This window comes from Scyliorhinus canicula, chromosome 20 (assembly GCF_902713615.1).
Source record: "Scyliorhinus canicula chromosome 20, sScyCan1.1, whole genome shotgun sequence".
In the NCBI taxonomy this organism is placed as follows: Eukaryota; Metazoa; Chordata; class Chondrichthyes; order Carcharhiniformes; family Scyliorhinidae; genus Scyliorhinus; species Scyliorhinus canicula.
In genome coordinates, this window is record NC_052165.1 from 52384124 (window position 1) to 52405261 (window position 21138).

General features: G+C 48.4%; 1 protein-coding gene across 4 annotated transcripts in view; it reads right to left on the reverse strand.

Annotated features, from left to right (window-relative positions):
- The window catches only part of cacna1c (calcium channel, voltage-dependent, L type, alpha 1C subunit), a 1225933-nt gene that overhangs the window by 789866 nt on the left and 414929 nt on the right, over nucleotides 1–21138 (reverse strand). For all 4 annotated transcript variants that reach the window (XM_038780480.1, XM_038780479.1, XM_038780478.1 and 1 more), the window contains exon 8: nucleotides 5273–5376. In XM_038780480.1, the coding sequence (XP_038636408.1) occupies nucleotides 5273–5376 (104 nt within the window). The remainder of the gene's footprint in view (nucleotides 1–5272; nucleotides 5377–21138) is intronic.

Consider the following 21138-nt stretch of genomic DNA (forward strand, 5'->3'; position numbering starts at 1 on the left):
ATCTCTGCTTAATAAATTGATGCACTATCAATTACGACGAGACGAGAGTAGAGCCAGCAGGCAGGGACCTACCCCCGTACCTGTAGTACAGGGGCCTTACCGTATTACCTCTCATATACGAATAATACAAACAGTGGTGACTACCACAGTGCTACTTTAAAGGGAGGTGGAGGCAGGTTTAATTGTGGCTTTTAAAAAGGAATGGAATAAACACCGAAAGGGAAAAAAGGCGCAGGTTATGGGAAAGGGCAGAGGAATGGGGCTCGCTAAATTGCTCCTGCAGAGAGCTGACATGGGTTTGTTAGGTTAAATGGCTTCCTTCTGTACTGTAAACATTGGTTGGGGTCTTTGGTGGAGGCTCTGCTATGGGGTTCTCTGGTGGGGGGTTCTGTTATGGGGGTTCTCTGGTGGAAGCTCTGTTTGGGGGGGGGTCAGTGGGGGTGGTTAAGTTATCCTCGTACTGTGTGGAGGGGGGGGGGGTGACACAGCAAATCCCGTGGTGGGAAGGGGGGGGGGGGGAATTGCATAGTTAAATATAAAGTTACAATTAAACATTCATGTTTGAAGAAAAAATATCCTGAAGTTTTGGAGAAAGTGTTGACGCTTCCCACCATGATAGGTTTGCATTTGACACTCTTACTCTCAAAGGTGTTACAGTCTTCTGCCTAAAGGTGGGGAGGGGGGCTAGCTGTTGGACCTCACAATTCCCATCATGCTTAAATTTGTATGGCAAGGGATAGTGAATCACCTCTGGACATCTGCAGGTGAGCAATTCAGAGGGGATTCATCTCGAGCAGGAGAACATATTAGTAAAAGTATCGTTGGCCGGGATTCTCTGAGCTCGTGCCGGGTCGGACAATCGGCAGTGGGGGGGCCGTGAGAATCCCACCACACCACTCCGTTGCCGGAGAATTGGTGGCAATCGCACCCAGGCGGTCGCTGCGGCGCCGGTCGGGAGCCGTTGAAAGCGATTCTCCATGCTCGACGATTTGGAGAATCACGACCGTGATATCCTGCTTCAATAAACTAATGAACTGATCGCGTTGCCTAGATCTTGGGGATCTTAGTGTCACAAGTCTTTGTAACATATATGATAATAGGGTAATTAATTAAAACACTTTCCCATTTATTCTTATAGGATAATGTAAGGAGTAAAAAAATATAAAAAGATGGTTTGACTGTGGTAGTAGTTTTCAGCAATGCAACTGAAAATCTGGCAAGCAATTAATACCAATTTATGCTTTTATGATCGAAGAACCTACTGGAATCACAACATTATAGAAATAAACATAAAAAGAAAGCAGTAATGCAATGCTGCTTATATCTACTGAGAACACTGAGGACCAAGACAAACACAAAAAATGATGAGTAACAAAATAACATAGAACATAGAACAGTACAGCACAGAACAGGCCCTTCGGCCCTCAATGTTGTGCCGAGCCATGATCACCCTACTCAAACCCACGTATCCACCCTATACCAGTAACCCAACAACCCCCCCCCCCCCCTAAACCTTACTTTTATTAGGACACTACGGGCAATTTAGCATAGCCAATCCACCTAACCCGCACATCTTTGGACTGTGGGAGGAAACCGGAGCACCCGGAGGAAACCCACGCACACAGGGGGAGGACGTGCAGACTCCACACAGACAGTGACCCAGCCGGGAATCGAACCTGGGACCCTGGAGCTGTGAAACATTTATGCTAACCACGATGCTACCCTGCTGCCCCAAATAGATCTGTGATCATTGATTCCATATAGCATAATTTACCTGGAAAAATGGAATGACAATGAGTGAGTTTTGCTCAGCAAGGCTGCATTGATTGTAAGCATATCACCAGCACATGAACCACCTTGGAAACTTCAAACCCAAAGCTACATCCCATCCAAAACCTAAACTTGTATAACTATTACTTATTTCTGCTAGCTGATGACATAAGAACTAAGATCTGCTCTGCCATTCAATGAGATCATGGCTGATCTTTTGTGGACTTAACTCCACTTTCCGGCCCAAACACCATAATCCTTAATCCCTTTATTCTTCAAAAAACTATCTATCTTTATCTTGAAAACATTTCATGAAGGAGCCTCTACTGCTTCACTGGGTAAGAAATTCCATAGATTCACAACCGTTTGGGTGAAGAAGTTCCTCCAAAACTCAGTCCTAAATCCACCTCCACCTCTTATTTTGAGGCCATGCCCCCTAGTTATGCTTTCACCCGCCAGTGGAAACAACCTGCCCGTATCTATCCTGTCTATTCCATTCATAATTTTATATGTTTCTATAAGATCCCCCCTCATCCTTCTAAATTCCAACGAGTACAGTCCCAGTCTACTCAACCTCTCCTCGTAATCCAACCCCTTCAGCTCTGGGATGCACCTAGTGAATCTCCTCTGCACACCCTCCAGTGCCAGTACGTCCTTTCTCAAGTAAGGAGCCCAAAACTGAACACAATACTCCAGTTGTGGCCTCACTAACACCTTATACAATTGCAGCATAACCTCCCTAGTCTTAAACTCCATCCCTCTAGCAATGAAGGACAAAATTCCATTTGCCTTCTTAATCACCTGTTGCACCTCTAAACCAACTTTTTGCAACTCATGCACTAGCACACCCAGGTCTCTCTGCACAGCAGCGTGTTTTAATATTTTGTCATTTAAATAATAATCCCGTTTGCTGTTATTCCTACCAAAATGGATAACCTCACATTTGTCAACATTGTATTCCATCTGCCAGACCCTAGCCCATTCACTTAACCTATCCAAATCCCTCTGCAGACTTCCAGTATCCTCTGCACCTTTTGCTTCACCACTCATCTTAGTGTCGTCTGCAAACTTGGATACATTGCCCTTGGTCCCCAACTCCAAATCATCTATGTAAATTGTGAACAATTGTGGGCCCAACACTGACCCCTGAGGGACATCACTAGCTACTGATTGCCAACCAGAGAAACACCCATTCATCCCCACTCTTTGCTTTCTATTAATTAACCAATCCTCTACTTTACCCTTAATGCCATGCATCTTTATCTTTTGCCGCAACCTTTTGTGTGGCACCTTGTCAAAGGCTTTCTGGAAATCCAAATATACCACATCCATTGGTTCTCCGTTATCTACCGCACTGGCAATGTCCTCACAAAATTTCACTAAATTAGTTAGGCACGACCTGCCCTTTATGAACCCATGCTGCATCTGCCCAATGGGACAATTTCCATCCAGATGCCTCGCTATTTCTTCCTTGATGATAGATTCCAGCATCTTCCCTACTACCTCACTGGCCTATAATTACCCGCACTCTGCCTACCTCCTTTTTTAAACAGTGGTGTCACATTTGCTAATTTCCAATCCGCCGAGACCACCCCAGAGTCTAGTGAATTTTGGTAAATTATCACTAGTACATTTGCAATTTCCCTAGCCATCTCTTTTAGCACTCTGGGATGCATTCCATTAAGGCCAGGAGACTTGTCTACCTTTAGCCCCATTAGCTTGCCCATCACGACCTCCTTAGTGATAACAATCCTCTCAAGGTGCTCACCTGTCATAGCCTCATTTCTATCAGTCACTGGCATGTTATTTGTGTCTTCCACTGTGAAGACTGACCAAAAAACCTGTTCCTCAGCCATTTCCTCCTCTCCCATTATTAAAACTCCCTTCTCATCCTCTAAAGGACCAATATTTGCCTTAGTCACTCTTTTTTGTTTTATATATTTGTAGTAACTTTTACCATCTGTTTTTATATTCTGATCAAGTTTATTCTCATAATCTATCTTACTCTTCTTTATAGCTTTTTTAGTAGCTTTCTGTTGCCCCCTAAAGATTTCCCAGTCCTCTAGTCTCCCACTAATCTTTGCACTTTATATGCTTTTTCCTTCAATTTGATACTCTCCCTTATTTCCTTAGATATCCACGATCGATTTTCCCTCTTTCTACCGTCCTTCCTTTTCGTTGGTATAAACCTTTGCTGAGCACTATGAAAAATTGCTTGGAAGGTTCTCCACTGTTTCTCAACTGTTCCACCATAAAGTCTTTGCTCCCAGTCTACCTTAGCTAGTTCTTCTCTCATCCCATTGTAATCTCCTTTGTTTAAGCACAAAACACGAGTATTTGATTTTACCTTCTCACCCTCCATCTGTATTTTAAATTCCACCATATTGTTATCGCTCCTTCCGAGGTGATCCCGACTATGAGATCATGACTCAATCCTGTCTCATTGCACAGGACAAGATCTAGGACCGCTTGTTCCCTCGTAGGTTCCATTACATACTGTTCTAGGAAATTATCGCAGATACATTCTATAAACTCCTCCTCAAGGCTGCCTTGACCGACCTGGTTAAACCAATCGACATGTAGGTTAAAATCCCTCATGATAACTGCTATACCATTTCTACATGCAGCCGTTATTTCTTTGTTTATTGCCTGCCCCACCATAATGTTACTATTTGGTAGCCTATAGGCTACTCCTATCAGTGACTTTTTCGCCTTACTATTCCTGATTTCCCCTCAAATGGATTCAACCTTATCCTCCATAGCACCATTGTCATCCCTTACTATTGCCCGGATGTCATCCTTAAATAACAGAGCTACACCACCTTCCTTACCATCCACTCTGTCCTTCCGAATAGTTTGATACCCTCGGATATTTAACTCCCAGTCGTGACCATCCTTTAACCATGTTTCGGTAATGGCCACTAAATCATAGTCATTCACGATGATTTGCGCCATCAGCTCATTTACCTTATTCTGAATACTACAAGCATTCAGGTAAAGTACACTATGTTGGCTTTTTTACCTCTATTTTGAATCTTAACACCTCGATCAGTAACCTCTCCTAAGTTATATTTCCTCTTAACTTTTCTCCTAATTTTCCTTGTCGTTGAACCCATATCTTCATGTAACAACCTGCTGTGTCGCTTACCATTGATGTTTTACTTCCCGTTTTATTCCTTTTAGTATTACTGGGCCTATTCACTGAGCTCCCCTCAATCACTGTACCTTGTACTATTGCCCTTTTTGATTTTTGACTCTGGCTTCTCTGCCTTACACTTTCCCCCTTACTTCCTTTTGCTTCTGTCCCTGTTTTACTACCTTCCAACTTCCTGTATTGATTCCCATCCCCCTGCCACATTAGTTTAAACACTCCGCAAAAGCTCTAGCAAACACCCCCTGAGGAGAAACTGGATGGCACCTTGCCTGGGTACGGTGTAGTGAGGAAACAGATAGTTGGAGGGGAAGGATGGTGAAAAGTGAAGATAACAAACTGGCAGCTTACCCGCTCAATACGCCAAGAACCAGATTTAAAACGAAGAAGGATCCAAAGATGACCAGACTCACGAAATAGACCCAAGGGAGCTCATAGCCCATGGAATCTTGCATCTGAAAAGACGAAGGAAGGTTCATAGAGAGAAAAGGTTAACGGATCAAAAGCTAAGAGAACAAAATGGACAATATGGTGCTTTTAGACACCCACTGAAATTTAATATCCGCATCTCATATAAAGGTGGAAAAAGAACATAATACAATTTAATGCAAATTGTATCTTTTCGTTTAACAGGATACTGTTTATTGTGGGTAACTGCATTTATACTTATTATACTATTTGTACAGTGCTTTATCTGACAGAAGCAGTTCAAATGTATTTCACACAATGAACTATTTTTCAAACTGCAATGGTAATTGCAATTCAGATAATTAATACGTTTAGTTGCTGAAGGAATAGGCTAATAGGGTTAAGGCAGTGGGAAGGCTACCCAGTTAATTTTACGGACCTGAAAATTGACCAGTGGGAGCCCGTAAAATTCTATCCAGTCTTTAAATTGGGTGGCAATCTCCTGCATAAATTCTCAACGTTTTGGTGTGAAGAGGTTACTAAAGATCCACTTTTTGATTTTTTTTTGGTTCATACATTGTAAAGTTCAAAACTATGCAGTGCATTATGAAAGTATTGGGGGAAATATTTACACATACTATTATATTTTATGGAGCAATCTTTCACCAGAAATCATTGCACTAAATGTTGAAAACACTTGAATTTTACTTTAGCACCTGTCTCATCCTTACTTTGTTCTATTTTTAATATTCAGAACAAAATTTACTGAACAATATAAGCTAATCATTTCTGACATTAAAATATATTAATTTGTACTGATTTAAAAAGAAGTAATAGAATTCAAACACTTAAAAAATCTGTTCAATTGTATTTTTCTGTGATCTCATCTTATTTTACTATTGGAAACCAATGGATGTATTGTTGGTTAATGTGGCCAAATTTAGTTGAAATTAGTAAAGTAATGGAGCACTCACTTTTGCATAACTTGTTTTCTTTATGAAAGAATAGATGGACAGGGCAATATAACCCTATTAACCCATTGCTTCAACAACTAAACAATATAGATGGACATAGTCAAGGGAGGTGATGAGGTAGTGGGATAACTACCAAACTTGTAATTAAGAGACCTAGGGCATTGTTCTGAGGACGTAGGTGCAAATCCCACCATGACAGATGGTGAAATTTTAATTTAAAAAAAATTTTGAATTACAAGTCCATAGATGACCGTGAAACTATTGCTGATTGTTGTAAATACCCATCCGCCATCTTTACTTAGTCTTGTCTACATGTAACTTCACATCCACAGCAATGTGGTTGACTGTGACCTGGTAGGTAATTCAGTTCAAGGGCAATTAGGGATGGACAATAAATGCTAGCCCTGCCAGAGACGTCCACATCCAATGAATATTTAAAAAATGATCCTTGCTGTAGTGATCCTCGCCTGAGTATGTACAGAAGGGGCTGATGGGAAATGGAAGTACCACCAGGGGGCAGCACGGGGACATATAAGGCCCGCCCTCGCTCACTTTGGCTGGAGAGACGGTGGAGCAGGACAGGGACGGAAGTTGAGCTCAGGGCTGCGAGTGTGGTCAGGCCTAGTTGCAGAGCATAGAAAAGCAGTATCTTTACAAGTGCTATTCTGTAAGTAAAAAACTAACAAAGTCATTTATTGTGGAGCACAATAAACCATCCTTCAACTGCTCAACGACTTCTAGCATTCATTTAAGAAACATAACATGGTACAGGAGTGGCTTCTTTGAACAGAAAGAACCAACGCAACCAGCAAAAGCAACAGGCCGGCCGCCCGACTGTGGAAGACTTCGCAGCCTCTTGACTCCAGACGACCTTCTGAAGCAATGGATCAAACTCTACTTCCAGGGATGCTGAGAACTCCAGGTAATTTAAATAGCAACTGGAAAATGTTTAAATAGCAGTTTCAGCTATACATGTCAGCTCTGGACTTAAATGCAGCCACCGATGACAGGAAAATTGGACTTTTACTCTGAACGGCAGGCCAGCAGGCGCAATACATCTATAACTCTTTTACGTATGCTGATACTGAAGATAAAACTAAGTATCAAGTGATAGTGGCAAAATTTGATGACCACTGTAAATCACAATCCAATGAAATCATGGAACGTTTCACCCTGCGTAACAGATTCCAAAAAAAGGGGGAGACTATCTCCCACTTTATAACAGATCTGCGCTTGCTAGCACAAGGCTGCAACTATACTGATTTAACAGACTCAATCATCAGAGATCAATTAATCTTTGGTCTTGCCAACGGAAATCTAAAAAGAATCATTAATGCTGCAAAAGGACTTAACACTGAAAACCACCATAGATAAATGCTTACTACAGGAGCAGAAAAACTCGACTTGATTGCAATTATTTTGCATTTTGATTATATAAATAAGAAACCCTCATGGCTTCTTTGAGTTTACTTTTTCGATTAGTCCTTTAGACTAGGTTAAAGCGTAAAATACAATTTTAGTGTCAACAGGATAGGTGGACGACTTTTCTTTTAATTTAGAGTACCCAATTCTTTTTTTTTCCAATTAAGGGGCAATTTAGATTGGCCAATCCACCTACTCTGCACATCTTTTTAGGTTGTGGGGGTGAGACCCACGCATGGGGAGATGCGCAAACTCCACACGGACAGTGGCCCGAGGCCAGAATCGAACCTGGATCCTCAGCACCGTAAGGCAGCAGTGCTAACCACTGCGCCACCGTGCTGTTCATAGGTGGAAGACTTGTCATGGGCTCTGCATGTGGTGCTTTGCAACCTTAAATTTGGTCATTTCTTTTGATGAGAAATACAGTTCCTTAAAAAGGTGAATGGCATTTCGAGTTGCAAACTATAAATCCAGCATGAATATAAAAACTGTGAGGCCAGGTAATAAACAAATGCATGGGGCAACACCAGATACTGTTGTGAACATTGAGAACCATCTTCAGCTGCTTCATCAATGACCCTCCTTCCATACAAGGTCAGAAGTGGGAATGTTCGCTGATGACTGCACAATATTCAGTACCATTCACAACTTCTCAGATATTGATGTAGTCCATGTTCAAATGCAGCAAGAGCTGGACAATATCCAGGCTTGGGCTGACAAGTGGCAAGTGTCTTGTTATGCTCTAGGTGTAGGAGGGAAAGAGTGCCCCCACGGCACAGGCCCCCGGGGCCGGATCCCCCACCGATGACCCCACTAACCGCCCTCCAAGCCAGGTCCCGCCGGGATGTACCATGTCTATTTCACACTGGCGGGACTGGCTGAAAACGGGCAGCCGTTCAGCCCATCGGGGCCCGGAGAATTGCCGGGGAGCCGCTGCAAACGGCCCCCAACCAGCGCGCGCGATTCCCGCCCCCGCCCGAAAACCTGTGCCGGAGAATTCAGCAGCTGGCGTTGAAGTGGCGGGGCGGGATGCACGCTGTCGCCCGGCAATTCTCCAACCCAGTTGGGGGTCGGAGATTCCCGCCCTATGTCTTTCCTACAGGTACTGCAGCAGGTGAGGAAAGAAGCTGCTACAACCCTGGAAAGCTCAGAAGGTACAGCGCATCTCAAGGCACTGCCACTTTATTCCAATGCTCCTTTCACCAGTGCAGATACACTCACATTGGTAGGCTTTGTTGTGTCCATAGAACAAGTGGTGTAATCTGGTGAATACTGCACACTTAGTCAGAAGTAATGGAGGCAGTAAAAGCTGTGGCCTCTTCTCCTTACAGGGGTGAGGACAGCCTCTGCAATGCTCAGCTCCATGCAGATGGTGAGCTTCGGGTATCAGCAAAGCAGCAGATGTTACAGCAGCAGTGTCAAAAGTGTGAGTATCTATTGGAGATTCCAGCAGCAATGCAGTTCCAAGTGCAAAAAAGTTTATCCATACTTATGAGTGCCTTATATATCTGTCAAGCGACCACATGGCATCCTCCACTGAGGATGTGGCGATCTTCATGGAAAGACATATGGAACATATCACCGAGTTGCTGCAGTGGGTGCGCACAGAACTACATGGCATGACCTTGTTAACTAGGTCCATGGAACAATGGATGGATGACTTGGGCAGGCTATCGATTTCCCCATTATCAGAAATTGAACCACTTCAGGAAATCGGCAGAGAAAGGTAGCTGAAAGGCAAATGGGGCTCCTCTTAGGCTGCATTGATAGCTGAAAACAAATACCTGCCCCCCCCCCTTTTTTTAAATGTATTTTATTACCAACATGTATCAAAACAGGTTACAACACATAAATGCTCCGGAAACTTACTTCCCAGCAATTAACTATATTGTCTGTAGAAATTTCTCTCCCCCCACCGCCCCCGACGAACAACTCCTCAAACATGGTCACAAACATTCTCCACCTTTTCTCAAACCCTTCTGCAGAGCCCCTGGGTGGGATTCTCTGTTCTTGAGGCTAAGCATTGACACCGTCGTAAATGCTGTTGTGTTTTACAATGGCATAAGCAGCCCCCCAAGGGGCCCGTCTACAGGGGACCAGCAGGGCACTGGAGTGACTCATGCAGCTCCAGATACCGATACCGGCGTCAAATTGGCGCCTTGGGTCTACGCATGCGTGCTACGATCGGCGCAAATTCGCGGATGCGCGTTTACGGCCGGCGCAAACTCACGCATGCGCGCTAGTTTCCTTTTCCACGCCACCCAGACGCAACATGGCGGAGAGCTACAGTAGCTCAATGCGGAGGAACATAGGTCCGTACCAGGAGAGGCCAGCCCACTGTTCGGTAGGCCCCGATCAAGGGCCAGGCCACGGTGGAGGCCGCCCCCAGGGTCGGATCTCCCCCCCCCCACTAGGCCGCCCCCTGAAGGAAGATCACCGAGGTCCCACCAGGTAGGACCACATATGAACGGCGCCAGCGGGAATCGGCCTATCTCGGCGGCCACTCGGCCAATCGCGTGCGGAAAATCGCCGGGGGGGTGGCCGTGTACCGACCGGCCCCCGAAGGCGCGGCGCCAATTCTCCGGTGACCGGTCCCCCTCCCGGCAATTCTCCAACCCGGCCCGGGGTCAGAGAATCCCGCCCCCTTAATCCATATTTGATCTTCTCCAACAGCAGGAAGTCGTACAGGAATACCTGACCCCTTTGATCGTGATACCAAGACTGCATGCTGGTCTGATGACTGAGGCGGCCTCTGCACATATATACAGGTGACTGCGAATGTGCCAAGCCCCAGTAGGGCTCACGCACCCAGAGGTTAGCTATCAAATGCTTAAACCAGCCAGGACTTTACTGGATGATAATAATTTGCTAATAGCATAAGCTTTTAATGTTTTAATGAGAATTAAAGTTCTTGATATTCAATGTATTACAACTTGTATATTTTAATGCATTTTTCAGTGATCAAATTTTGAATTAAATAAATTGATAATGGATAAAATTGAGAGCATCTTGGGCATCTGTGTTGACAGAAGGTCTTGGAAAATAATTATGACTGATACAAGGATGCTGAGGGTTTCTTATGAAATATCAGCAAGGCAACTCTGGGAGAGAACTCTTGGTTCAGTGGCACTTGGGAAATGTCTGCTGAACAGAAGGTCACATTTCAATGGTCTGTGAGCTGGGCCCTGCAGTGTCATCTTCATTGGTCAGTGCCTGCTGAGATGCCTCATGTTCATTCTCCTCCTCTGAGGATCTAACCTGCTTAGTGTCTTCCTCTGGTTCCAGGCCCAATCCTCTCTGGCATGCGATGTTATGCAATGCTGGCAGATGACAATGAAGCAGAGGACCCTTGAAGATGCGTACTGCAGAGTCCACCCAGATCACGACACATCTAAATGACCTTTAAGACTTATCTGGATAGGCATATGAACAGACGGGGTATTGAAGGATACAGGCAGTTGGTCTAGATAGGACACATGATTGGCGCAGGCTTGGAGGGCCGATGGGCCTGTTGCTGGGCTGTATTCTTTGTTCTTGTTCATTTTCAAAAGTCTAAAGGCCTACTCGATATGGTAGCCCCTGTAGTCCAATAGCAGAGGTTCTATGTGTCCTCTGTCTATTGGCCAGTTCCTGACAGTTGCAATGAACTTGAATGTTGAGGGAGTGGAATCCCTTCCTGTTCACAAAGATGCCTGGCTGCTCAAAGGGAGCCTTGATGGCCATAGGAGTGTAGTGAGTGATACCATGCATCTGGGAGAATACCACAATGGTCCGACACCAACTGTCCTATCAGCCTGACTGGCCTGATTGGCTGTGAACAGAATATATTGCCCACCACAACAGTATTTTGCACCTGTGATTCCTTTATGCAGCAATAGGCATCTGACTGAAAGACACCACACAGATTGCTGGGCAATCGCTGGAATGCCCAAAGTGAAACCTTGCGTGCCAGTGTCACCTTTAAGGCTACAATACGTTCGATTACTACTGCTCCTGCACATCGCACAGCTTTTTTAAACATTAATTAATGGGATGTGGGCTGCATTTATTGTCTGTCCCGAATTGCCCTTGAACTGAGTGGCTGTTGGGCATTTTAAGAATTAACAACATTGCTGTGGGTCTGGAGTCACATGTGGGCAAGAGCAGGTAAAAACCAGATGGGTTTTTACAACAATCGATTCATGGTTATCATTAGACTTTTAATCCCAGACTTTTATTTCTTTCAAATTTCACCATCTGCTGTGGTGAGATTCAAACCCAGGTCCCCGCGTAATGAGCATTACCCTGCATCGCTGGAATACTAGTCCAGTGACAATACCACTATGCTACCACCTCCCCGGTTACCACCTCCCTGAGAAGATGCATGCCAGAATTCTCTGACCGTTGGGCAGCACGGTAGCACATTGGGTAGCACTGTTGCTTCACAGCTCCAGGGTCCCAGGTTCGGGTCCCGGCTTGGATCACTGTGTGGATTCTGCACGTTCTCCCCGAGTCTGCGTGGGTTTCCTCTGGGTGCTCTGGATTCCTCCCACAAGTCCCGTAAGACATGCTGTTAGGTAATTTGGACATTCTGAATTCTCCCTCAGTGTACCCGAACAGGTGCCGGAGTGTGGCGACTCGGGGCTTTTCACAGTAACTTCATTGCCGTGTTAATGCAGACCTACTTGTGACAATAAATATTATTATTTTCTGTTTCTGCTGGCAGCACACCCCTGTCTGTGGGTTTTCTGGCAATGTGGGGTGGCTTCAATGGGAAATCCTATGGACAAGCGGTGGGAAGAGAGAATCCCGCCCCCAGCGAAAGGTGTGTCGCTGAGAAACAGACAGCTGGGGGACCAGAGAATTCAGAGTGTGACCTTCGTAGATGTTGGAGCTTGAACATTTCAATGAAGTTGAGCCTCTGATGGCATGCTCTTGAGAGTTGGAACTGCATCTTCTGTGAGCATGCGGCTGCCCACATGCAGGGAGGCCGCAAGGTGGGGGCTGTGGAGGAGGAGGATTGGCAGCTAGGGCAAAGGATCTCAGCAAGATCCCCCTCCCAATCCCAAGGGTGGGTGCTAACAAAAGAGACTTCCTCTCCCACCCACCCACCCCACCCCTGGAAGCCCGCAAGCCATGGGGACAAAGTCTGCTGTTCAGGCTTCCTGTATGATGAGGCCCCTGCACCTGCTATGTGAATATTAAGGCAAGTGTGAGGGGGGAGGGGGGGGGGGGGAATCAATTCCAATGCCTGAATTGGGGCCAGCGCCGGTTTGATGCTGGCTTGTGATTCTCTGCCCCCTCCAAACCAGTGTCATCGTGACACGCGCCGCGCACAGTCGCAAGGCCATTGGCGCCTGATCTCCGTCCCACCCGCGATGCTCCACCCCCGATGGGTCAAGTTCCCGACAGCGTGAGACACATGTGGTCTGAGCCGGGGTGCTAACCATTTGGACTATGTCCAACGCTACCACACACAGCTGGGATCCGTGTCGCTGTCCGGGGGGGGGGCATCTGCTCGGGTTGGGGTGGGAGGTGGCCAGGAGGTGGGCTGTGGGCTCACGGTTTGCGGGTTCAGTTACGTGCATGGCCTGCGCCTTGTGGTATGTTGAAGTAAATGAACGGAAAATGTGGATCCGGCCATGCCAGCTCTATCAGGCCCACACCACCTGAGAAAATCCGCCCACTTGTTTTCTTTACTTAGAGAGGCTCAAGATCTGGAGGAAAAACAGTCTGTGCAGCTGCAGAGCTACACGGCGAGAGCCTGTCACTTTGAAAAAATAAGGGACGATTCAGCCTACTGTCTTAGTGGGTAGTAGGTATTAGCTTGTCATCATCCAGTTGTGTTTATGACATATTTCACTCTACTTATTACAAATAAATAGTAATTGTGTTTAAAATTACTAACCTGGTGACTATAATTATTGGGCCGACAAGGGCTAAAGACTTTGGTTATTTTCATAAGAATTATTGGTTATACTTCCGCTGGTGGCCATGGAGTGAGTGGTCGCACATTTGGCAGCTCCCGCTCCAGGTGTTTGTTTTTAGCCCTTTTCCCCGGTTGCAGGGCGAATGTTTTGGAGGAAAAGGGTGCAGAGGTGGTGGAGGAAAGTTATACTCCACTGGTGAGGTCAGTGGATGGATTCATGGACCAGAAGTGGGTTTAGAAGAAAGGAGCTACAAGAGCAAGAAACTCTTTGTGAGACACAGGAAAAGATGGCAAAGTGCAAGGGGACGGCTCCATCAGCCCAATGGTCGACGGAGAAGTTGGTGGTCTTTCTGAATGAAAAGTTCAGTCATCAGAGGAGAGAAGCTCAGGAGGACCTGGCGAAGGTGGTGGACCCGCTAAAAGCGGGGATCGTCCAGGTAGAGCTGAGGCTGGAGTCCCAGAGCCAGGTGATCCAGAAGGTGGAGGAGGCGGTGGGGGAGCACGAGGAGCAGCTTACCTGATTGGTGGCCGAAATTGGGATGTTGAGAGAGACTCAGAAGTGACTCAAGGAGAAAGTGCTCCCGAAGGCAAAATTTCAGAATAGTTGGGATTACCAGAGGCCATCGAGGGAGCAGATGCTGGCTCTTATGTAGCCAAAATGCTAGGGCAGTTAATGGGGGAGGGGGTCTTTGACCAGCCCCAGAAAATAGATCGGGCACATAGGGTGCTTATGAGGAAGCCGCAGGCGAATCAGCCATCAACTACAATGGTAGTGAGGCTATACTGGTTTTTGGATGAAGACAAGATTTTGTGGTGGGCCAGGCAAACAAGGAAATGTACCTGAGAGGGCAATGAGCTTCCGGTATACCAGGACCTGGGTGCGGAATTTGCCAAGTGGAGAGCTGGATTCAATCGAGTTGAGGCTGCCCTCTTTAAGAAGGGGCTGAAGTTCGGGATGCTGTACCCAGCATGCCTCTGGGTGACCCACAATGGCTGCAAGTATTATTTTGGAACACCGGAGGAGGCAATGGAGTTCTTGAGGGACAGTGAACTGGCAGGAGAGGGAGGACATTGAACTTTGGAGGAGGCGTGAGGAAATGTTGGTTCTCTCTGCCTTATTGTTTTGTTTCTTTTTCGCGATGGTTAGGGGAGAACCTCTTTTCTCTCAGGGGTTATATTTTATCTCTGCTGAAGAACCGTGGAGGGGGAGTGCACCTTTTTTCTTCTTGTTATAGTTGTTTGCATTAAGGAAATGTGCAAGTGGGGGGGGGTAAATCAAGGGTGAGTTTGGCACCGTGGGCGGGGACTGCCAGGCTGGCTGGGCAAGCTAGTTCATGGGAGCGCAATGGGGGGTGAGCAGGTAGTTAGTGAAATAGAGGGGGATGTGCGTGTTGTATTGTTTAGGGGGGGGAGGCTGCTGACGGGGATGGGGTTGTCGAAGTGCAATAAGGAAGGAGTTGGTGGTGGTGGGCATCCGAGGGCTAGCCTGGAGGGCTGCGTGATGCGGGGCTGGGTGCTGGCCCAAGAAGGGCTATGGTTGATCGGCAGGGTTGGGACGTTAGGTGCCCTCCGAGCAAGCTGGTCACTTGGAATGTGAGAGGGTTGAATGGGCCAGTCAAACAGTCATGTGTGTTCACGCACCTGAAGAGTTTAAAGGCCGATGTGGCATTTTAAGAAGAAACGCTTTGAAGATCAGGGACCAGATTAGGCTAAGGAAAGGGTGGGTAGGGTAAGACTTCCATTCAGGATTAGATATCAAGACACAGGGGTGGCGGTGTTAATAAAGAAGTGGATAGCATTTGAGGTAGGGAATTTAGTGACAGATTCGGGGGGAAGGTTTGTGATTGTGTGCGGGAAATTGGAGGGGATGCCAGTGGTCTTGGTGAACGTTTATGCCCAAAGTTGGGATGATGTTGAATTTATGAGGCGTATGTTGGGGAAGATCCCGGACCTGGACTCGCACCGGCTAATTATTTGGATGGACACACACACACACATTAATACGGTTATCAAGCCGAGATTGGACCAGTTGAGTCTGCGGTCGAGGAGGGTGTCGGCAGTGGCGAAGGAGCTGAACAGGTTCATGGAGCGTATGGGAAGAGGGGGTTGGACCCGTGGAGGTTTGGAAGGCTGAGGTTGAAGGAATTATCGTACTTCTCCTATGTGCACAGGGTGTACTCGCGGATCCATTACTTTGTTGTGAATAAGACTCTGCTGGCGGGGTGATCGACTCGGGGTATTCAGCAATTGTGGTCTCTGACCACACGCCACATTGGGTGGACTTGCCAGTGAACCGGGAGTGGCGCTAGCCTCTGCAGTTTCATTGTTGTAGTATGCCTGCTTTTAACCTTTATACTTGGTTGTTTACACTGAATTCCACATCTCATTGACTTTTATAAGCCTCTCGATTGACAGCTGAAGGCTTTCTCAAAGGAGGATTTAGCTTTGCGTGTTTTTACATCACTTCATGATCCATTAACTCTGAGTACTTCTGAGAAAGACTAGGTGCTCTGCCCGGGTGCTTTTATTTTGGAGTGTTTTTTCTATTCTCAAGCGCATCCTGGAAAGAGCAGGTGCTCTGACAGCAATTTTTTTAGACTGGATCTTTTTCAACCTCTGATGCCTGAACAGTTTGCCTGCTCTAGAGGTACTTTTCCACCATAGAAGCAACTGGTACCACTCAGACATTCAAGTGCAAGGTTCCTCAATGAGGACCTTCTTACAGCCACTGTTAAATTATCTGGATAGACATGATTACCATGCTGGGGGCTTGGAGGCTTTTGTAACCCCTGAGTGGTCAGATATATGACTGGACAGTGCACTGGCACTGCCTGCTGGCACTACCAACCTGGTAGTGCTAACCAGGAGCTCAAATTTAGGTTAGTGATGACATTACTGAAAACAGTAGGTGTAAAAGAAGTTTTGAACTGAGTGAAAGAGTGGCTACGAGAAACATAAAATGGCAGAAATTGTCAGGCATAGGAAAGCTCAAACATACAGGGTGCGATTTTCAGGCCTCATTGCGCAGTCACTCGAACAAAACGAGGCAAGTGAATAGCGGGAGGCGCCGAAAATGAGAACCGCAGCAGGCACCAGTTTGCAATGCAACCAGCCCACTCCAGTATGCAAAATCAGGATTCCACATTGCATGCCGAGAAACTAATTATCACCAGTTAAGCCCTATTTCCATACAATTAATGGGAGCGACCCCATATCCAACAGCCTCCCCAGCATGTGGTCATGCTGGCACCGATTAATACTCCTTTTGAAAAAAGTGAACCTGGCGGAAGGGCTTCTGCGGGGAGCCGAGGAGGTGATTAACCATCTTTGCTCACAGGCAAAGACCCTGGTGGGGGCTGGGCTTGCCACACCAGTGCTTGGCAAGAGGGTGGGGGACCTCGGCTGAATGTAGGGGGGCACACTCTGGAGGGGTGGGCTGCCATGGGAAAGGGGAGGGGAGGCGCTGGGTGGGGGCAATCGCATGCGGCACCGGCCCTCGATCACGTGTACCCATTCTGGGGGTAACCCTAGCCCCTGCCCGCCTGCCCACCGACCACTCATAACCCCCACCGACTCCCGAGGCTTCTGGCTGTGCGGTTGAAGGCTACTGCTAATAGGGAATTGGCAATCTTGGCTAAGTGAGCACTTCACACAACCCAAGTGGATTCTCATGGGTGGGCGAGCCATGTAGCATGTGCCTGAACACTGCGGGAAGCAGCACCACAGATACAGCAGTCAACATCCAAACACCCAAGGAATGGGACAAAACTCCGGGGAAATGTCCATGGTCGGAGTGTGGGTGAATGCTACAGGGAGGTGGAGATTGCTGGAGAGATGTGCCAGGGTTCGGAAGTCGAGCTGCAGTGCGAAGAAATTGACAGACATCATACTAGTTGTGGTCAAAGGTGTTTAATGTGTTTTACAATTCCCCACTCTCCTGAAGGTGCCGCATTCCAACCCCATCACCCACTACTTTCCTCCCCCCCTCCCCCACCCCACACACCCCTGGTTCCCTCAGTGATCCTCAAGGTGCTTTGCCTTCCTACCTCTCCTGCTACGCCCAGGATGCACATCAGAGGTGGAGGCAGCCAGCTGCTTACCACATCCCATAGACTTCAATGCACCTGGTGGCGTTCTCTGGGGGCTCTGGGACCAGAGGGCCCCAGCGCACATGTTGGGATCATACGCACAGCTGTGCTGCCCTGTTCCGTGTGCTGACTGTGAGATGCGGCTTCATCAGAGGGGTGGAACTCTGGGCAGCTGTTGGCCGCCGTCGCCACTCCACTGGAAGGATCTGGGTTGTCACTCAGCGCCCCCTCATCCTGGTCGGTGCCCTGGAGTTCACCTTGGAACAGAGGGGCAGCTGGTTCGAGACCCGGCTGCCCCTGCATCATCTGGCTCTGTCAGCCCTGCGGCTCCCTGATGCCTGCACCATTGTGTCGATGCCCACAGCGATGCTCCTTAGTGACTGGGCCATGCTCTGCAGCACCTTGGCAATGCCCACTTGTGACTGGGACAAGCTCCGCAGCACCTAGGCCATTCCCATCTGAGAGCGGGACATGTCCCACAGACTCATCAAGGTCAGCCTAGTACTAGGTCACATCCCCTAGTGAGTCAGACGTTCTGCCCAGATTCTCAGCAATGGACCTCACCAACTGCGCGGCGCCTTGGACACCTTCACTAATTGTGGCTACATCGTGCACCAAGCTCTCCACTGTGGTCGCTACCCTAGCAGTGTTGACCTCGGTGCCACGCATTGCTGGCGACATCTTCTGCCCCCATAGTCTCTGGGACTCCTCCAATCGACTATGGATCTGCTGGAGTGTCGCTGACAACTCCCTCTGAATCACATGACTGCACCCTAATGTCTCCATCAGCTCTGGAATACCTCTTTCATAGGCTCAGCTACAGGCTGGGACCCAGCTGGGACCTGGGATCCAGCAGACCTCTGACTGCTGCCTCGCCTGGGGGCTCCTGCCTCCACCTGATGGAAATCAGCATTTGCCTGGTTCTCACCAGATTGTGCCCCAGGACCCTGTCCACTAACGTTTCCTACCGTAGCCCGATTGTTCCTCGCGGTGTCTGCCAACCTCCGCGTGGTGACAACCCTGTCCGAGGCAACTCAAGTCACCTCCAGGGCCGACTCCTCGAAGGAGGTGAGGATTCTGATGACCAGCACCCCTCCACCAGTCTGGGCCCTCTCCCGGCGATTGTGGGAGAGCTATTCCTGAGACACAGAGAGGGCATCATTAGCCATTTGCGTGGTTCACAGTGGTGGGGGGGGGAGGGGGTGAAGGAAGGGTTGGGGGGGAGGGGGTGAAGGAAGGGTTGGGGGAGTTGAAGGGAGAGGGTTGACAGGAGGGTTGGGGGCGCATGGAGAGTTGGGGGAGAGGTGGTTTCACGTTTGGGGGTGGAAATTTCACAGTAATTTCATACTTGTGACAATAAAAGGTTATTATTATTATTATTAAATGTCTCAATGTGGGGTGGGCTTTGGTGTCTACTCACTTGTGCTGCCCGTGTAAGTCATTGACCTTTTTTCGGCATTGGAGGCCAGTTCTTCTGGTCACTCCCGGAGATTACAGCTGCCGCAACCTCATTGCAGGCACCACTGGCTGCCCTGTGGCTGACCCTCCGGGATCCTCGGGGGAACAGGGCATCTCTCCTGGCCTCCATTGCGTCGAGGTGCCTCCCCAGGTCTGCATCCCCGAATCTTGGGGCCAATCTCCTCAGTGCCATTATTGCAAGCTGGTTGCGGCTCGCTGAGCAAGTGCTGCTTAAGTGCTCCTCGACCTTGTTTTTTTTTAAATTGTTTTTATTACAGCTTTTTTCAACCAGAATTAAACTCAAATATACATTAGATAGGCAATTCCCCCCACCTGAACCCTCCACCCCCCCCCCCCCCAATCCCCCCCTCCCCCCACCAGTTGCTGCTGCTGAAGCCGACATTTTACCGCTCCCCTAGAAAGTCAAGGAAAGGTTGCCACCGCCTGGAGAACCCCAGCAAGGACCCTCTCAAGGCAAACTTTATTCGCTCCAGGCTGAGGAACCCAGCCATATTGCTAACCCAGGTCTCCACACTCGGGGGTTTCGTGTCCCTCCACATTAACAAGATCCGTCTCTGGGCTACCAGGGAGGCAAAGGCCAACACTTCGGCCTCTTTCGCTTCCTGCACTCCCGGATTCTCCGACACCCCAAAGATCTCTATTGTTGAACTCGGCTTCTACCGCGTGTCCAAAATCCTGGACATAGCCCTCGCAAAGTCCTGCCAGAATTCTTTAAGCGCCGGGCATGCCCAAAACATATGGACATGGTCCGTCGGACTCCCTGCACATCTCGCGCACCTGTCCTCCACCCCAAAGAACTTGCTCATTCACGCCATCGTCATGTGAGCCCGGTGCACCACCTTAAACTGAATTAAACTGAGCCTGGCACATGATGCGGACGAATTCACCCTGCCCAGGGCATCAGCCCACAGGCCCTCATCTAGCCCATCGCCTAGCTACTCTTCCCACTTGCCCTTCAACTCCTCTACTGAGGCTTCCTCTGCCTCCTGCAGCTCCTGGTATATGTCCGACACCTTCCCCTCTCCTACCCAGATGCCAGACACTACCCTGTCCTGTATCCTTCGAGGGGGTAGCCGTGGAAATGTCCCCACCTGTTTTTTGAGAAAGTCCCGGACCTGGAGGTATCTGAAAGCATTTCCAGGGGGCAGGCCGAACTTCTCCCCCAACACCTTTAAACTAGGGAAAGTCCCATCTATAAACAGGTCTCCCATCCTTCTGATGCCTGCCCTATGCCAGTCTTGGAACCCCCCGTCTACCTTGCCCGGAGCAAATCTATGGTTGTTCCATATTGGGGTTTAAACTGAGGCCCCCTCCTCCTTCCTGTGCCTCCTCCACTGACCCCAGACTCTCAGTGCCGCCGTCACCACCGGGCTTGTGGTGTATCGTGCCGGCGAGCACGGCAGCGGTGCTGTTACTAATGCCCCTAGGCTGTTGCCTTTGCATGACGCCGTCTCTAGCCGCCCCCACGCCGACTCCTCCTCCATTACCCATTTCCTAATCATGGCCACATTAGCCGCCCAATAGCAGCTACAGAAGTCGGCAGATAAATTGAGCCTGTGTAGGGCATCCCAGTTCCTAGCCACCTGTATACCTAAATATCGAAAGCTACTCTCCACCACCTTGAGCGGGAGCGCCCCCAGTTTCTCCTCCTGACCCCTAGCGTGGATTAAAAACAGCTCACTTTTCCCCATGTTCAACTTGTACCCCGATAAGCTCCTAAAGTCCCCCAGGATCCGCATGACGTCCCCCATTCCCACTAGCGGGTCCGGAATATACAATAGCAGGTCATCCGCGTAGAGGGAAACCCGTGCTCCTCCCCCCTCCTCCGGACCTCTCCAGTTCCTCAAAGTCCTCAACGCTATGGCCAACGGCTCAATTGCGAGGGCAAATAGTAACGGGGATAGGGGCACCCCTGCCTTGTCTCTCGGTACAGCCTGA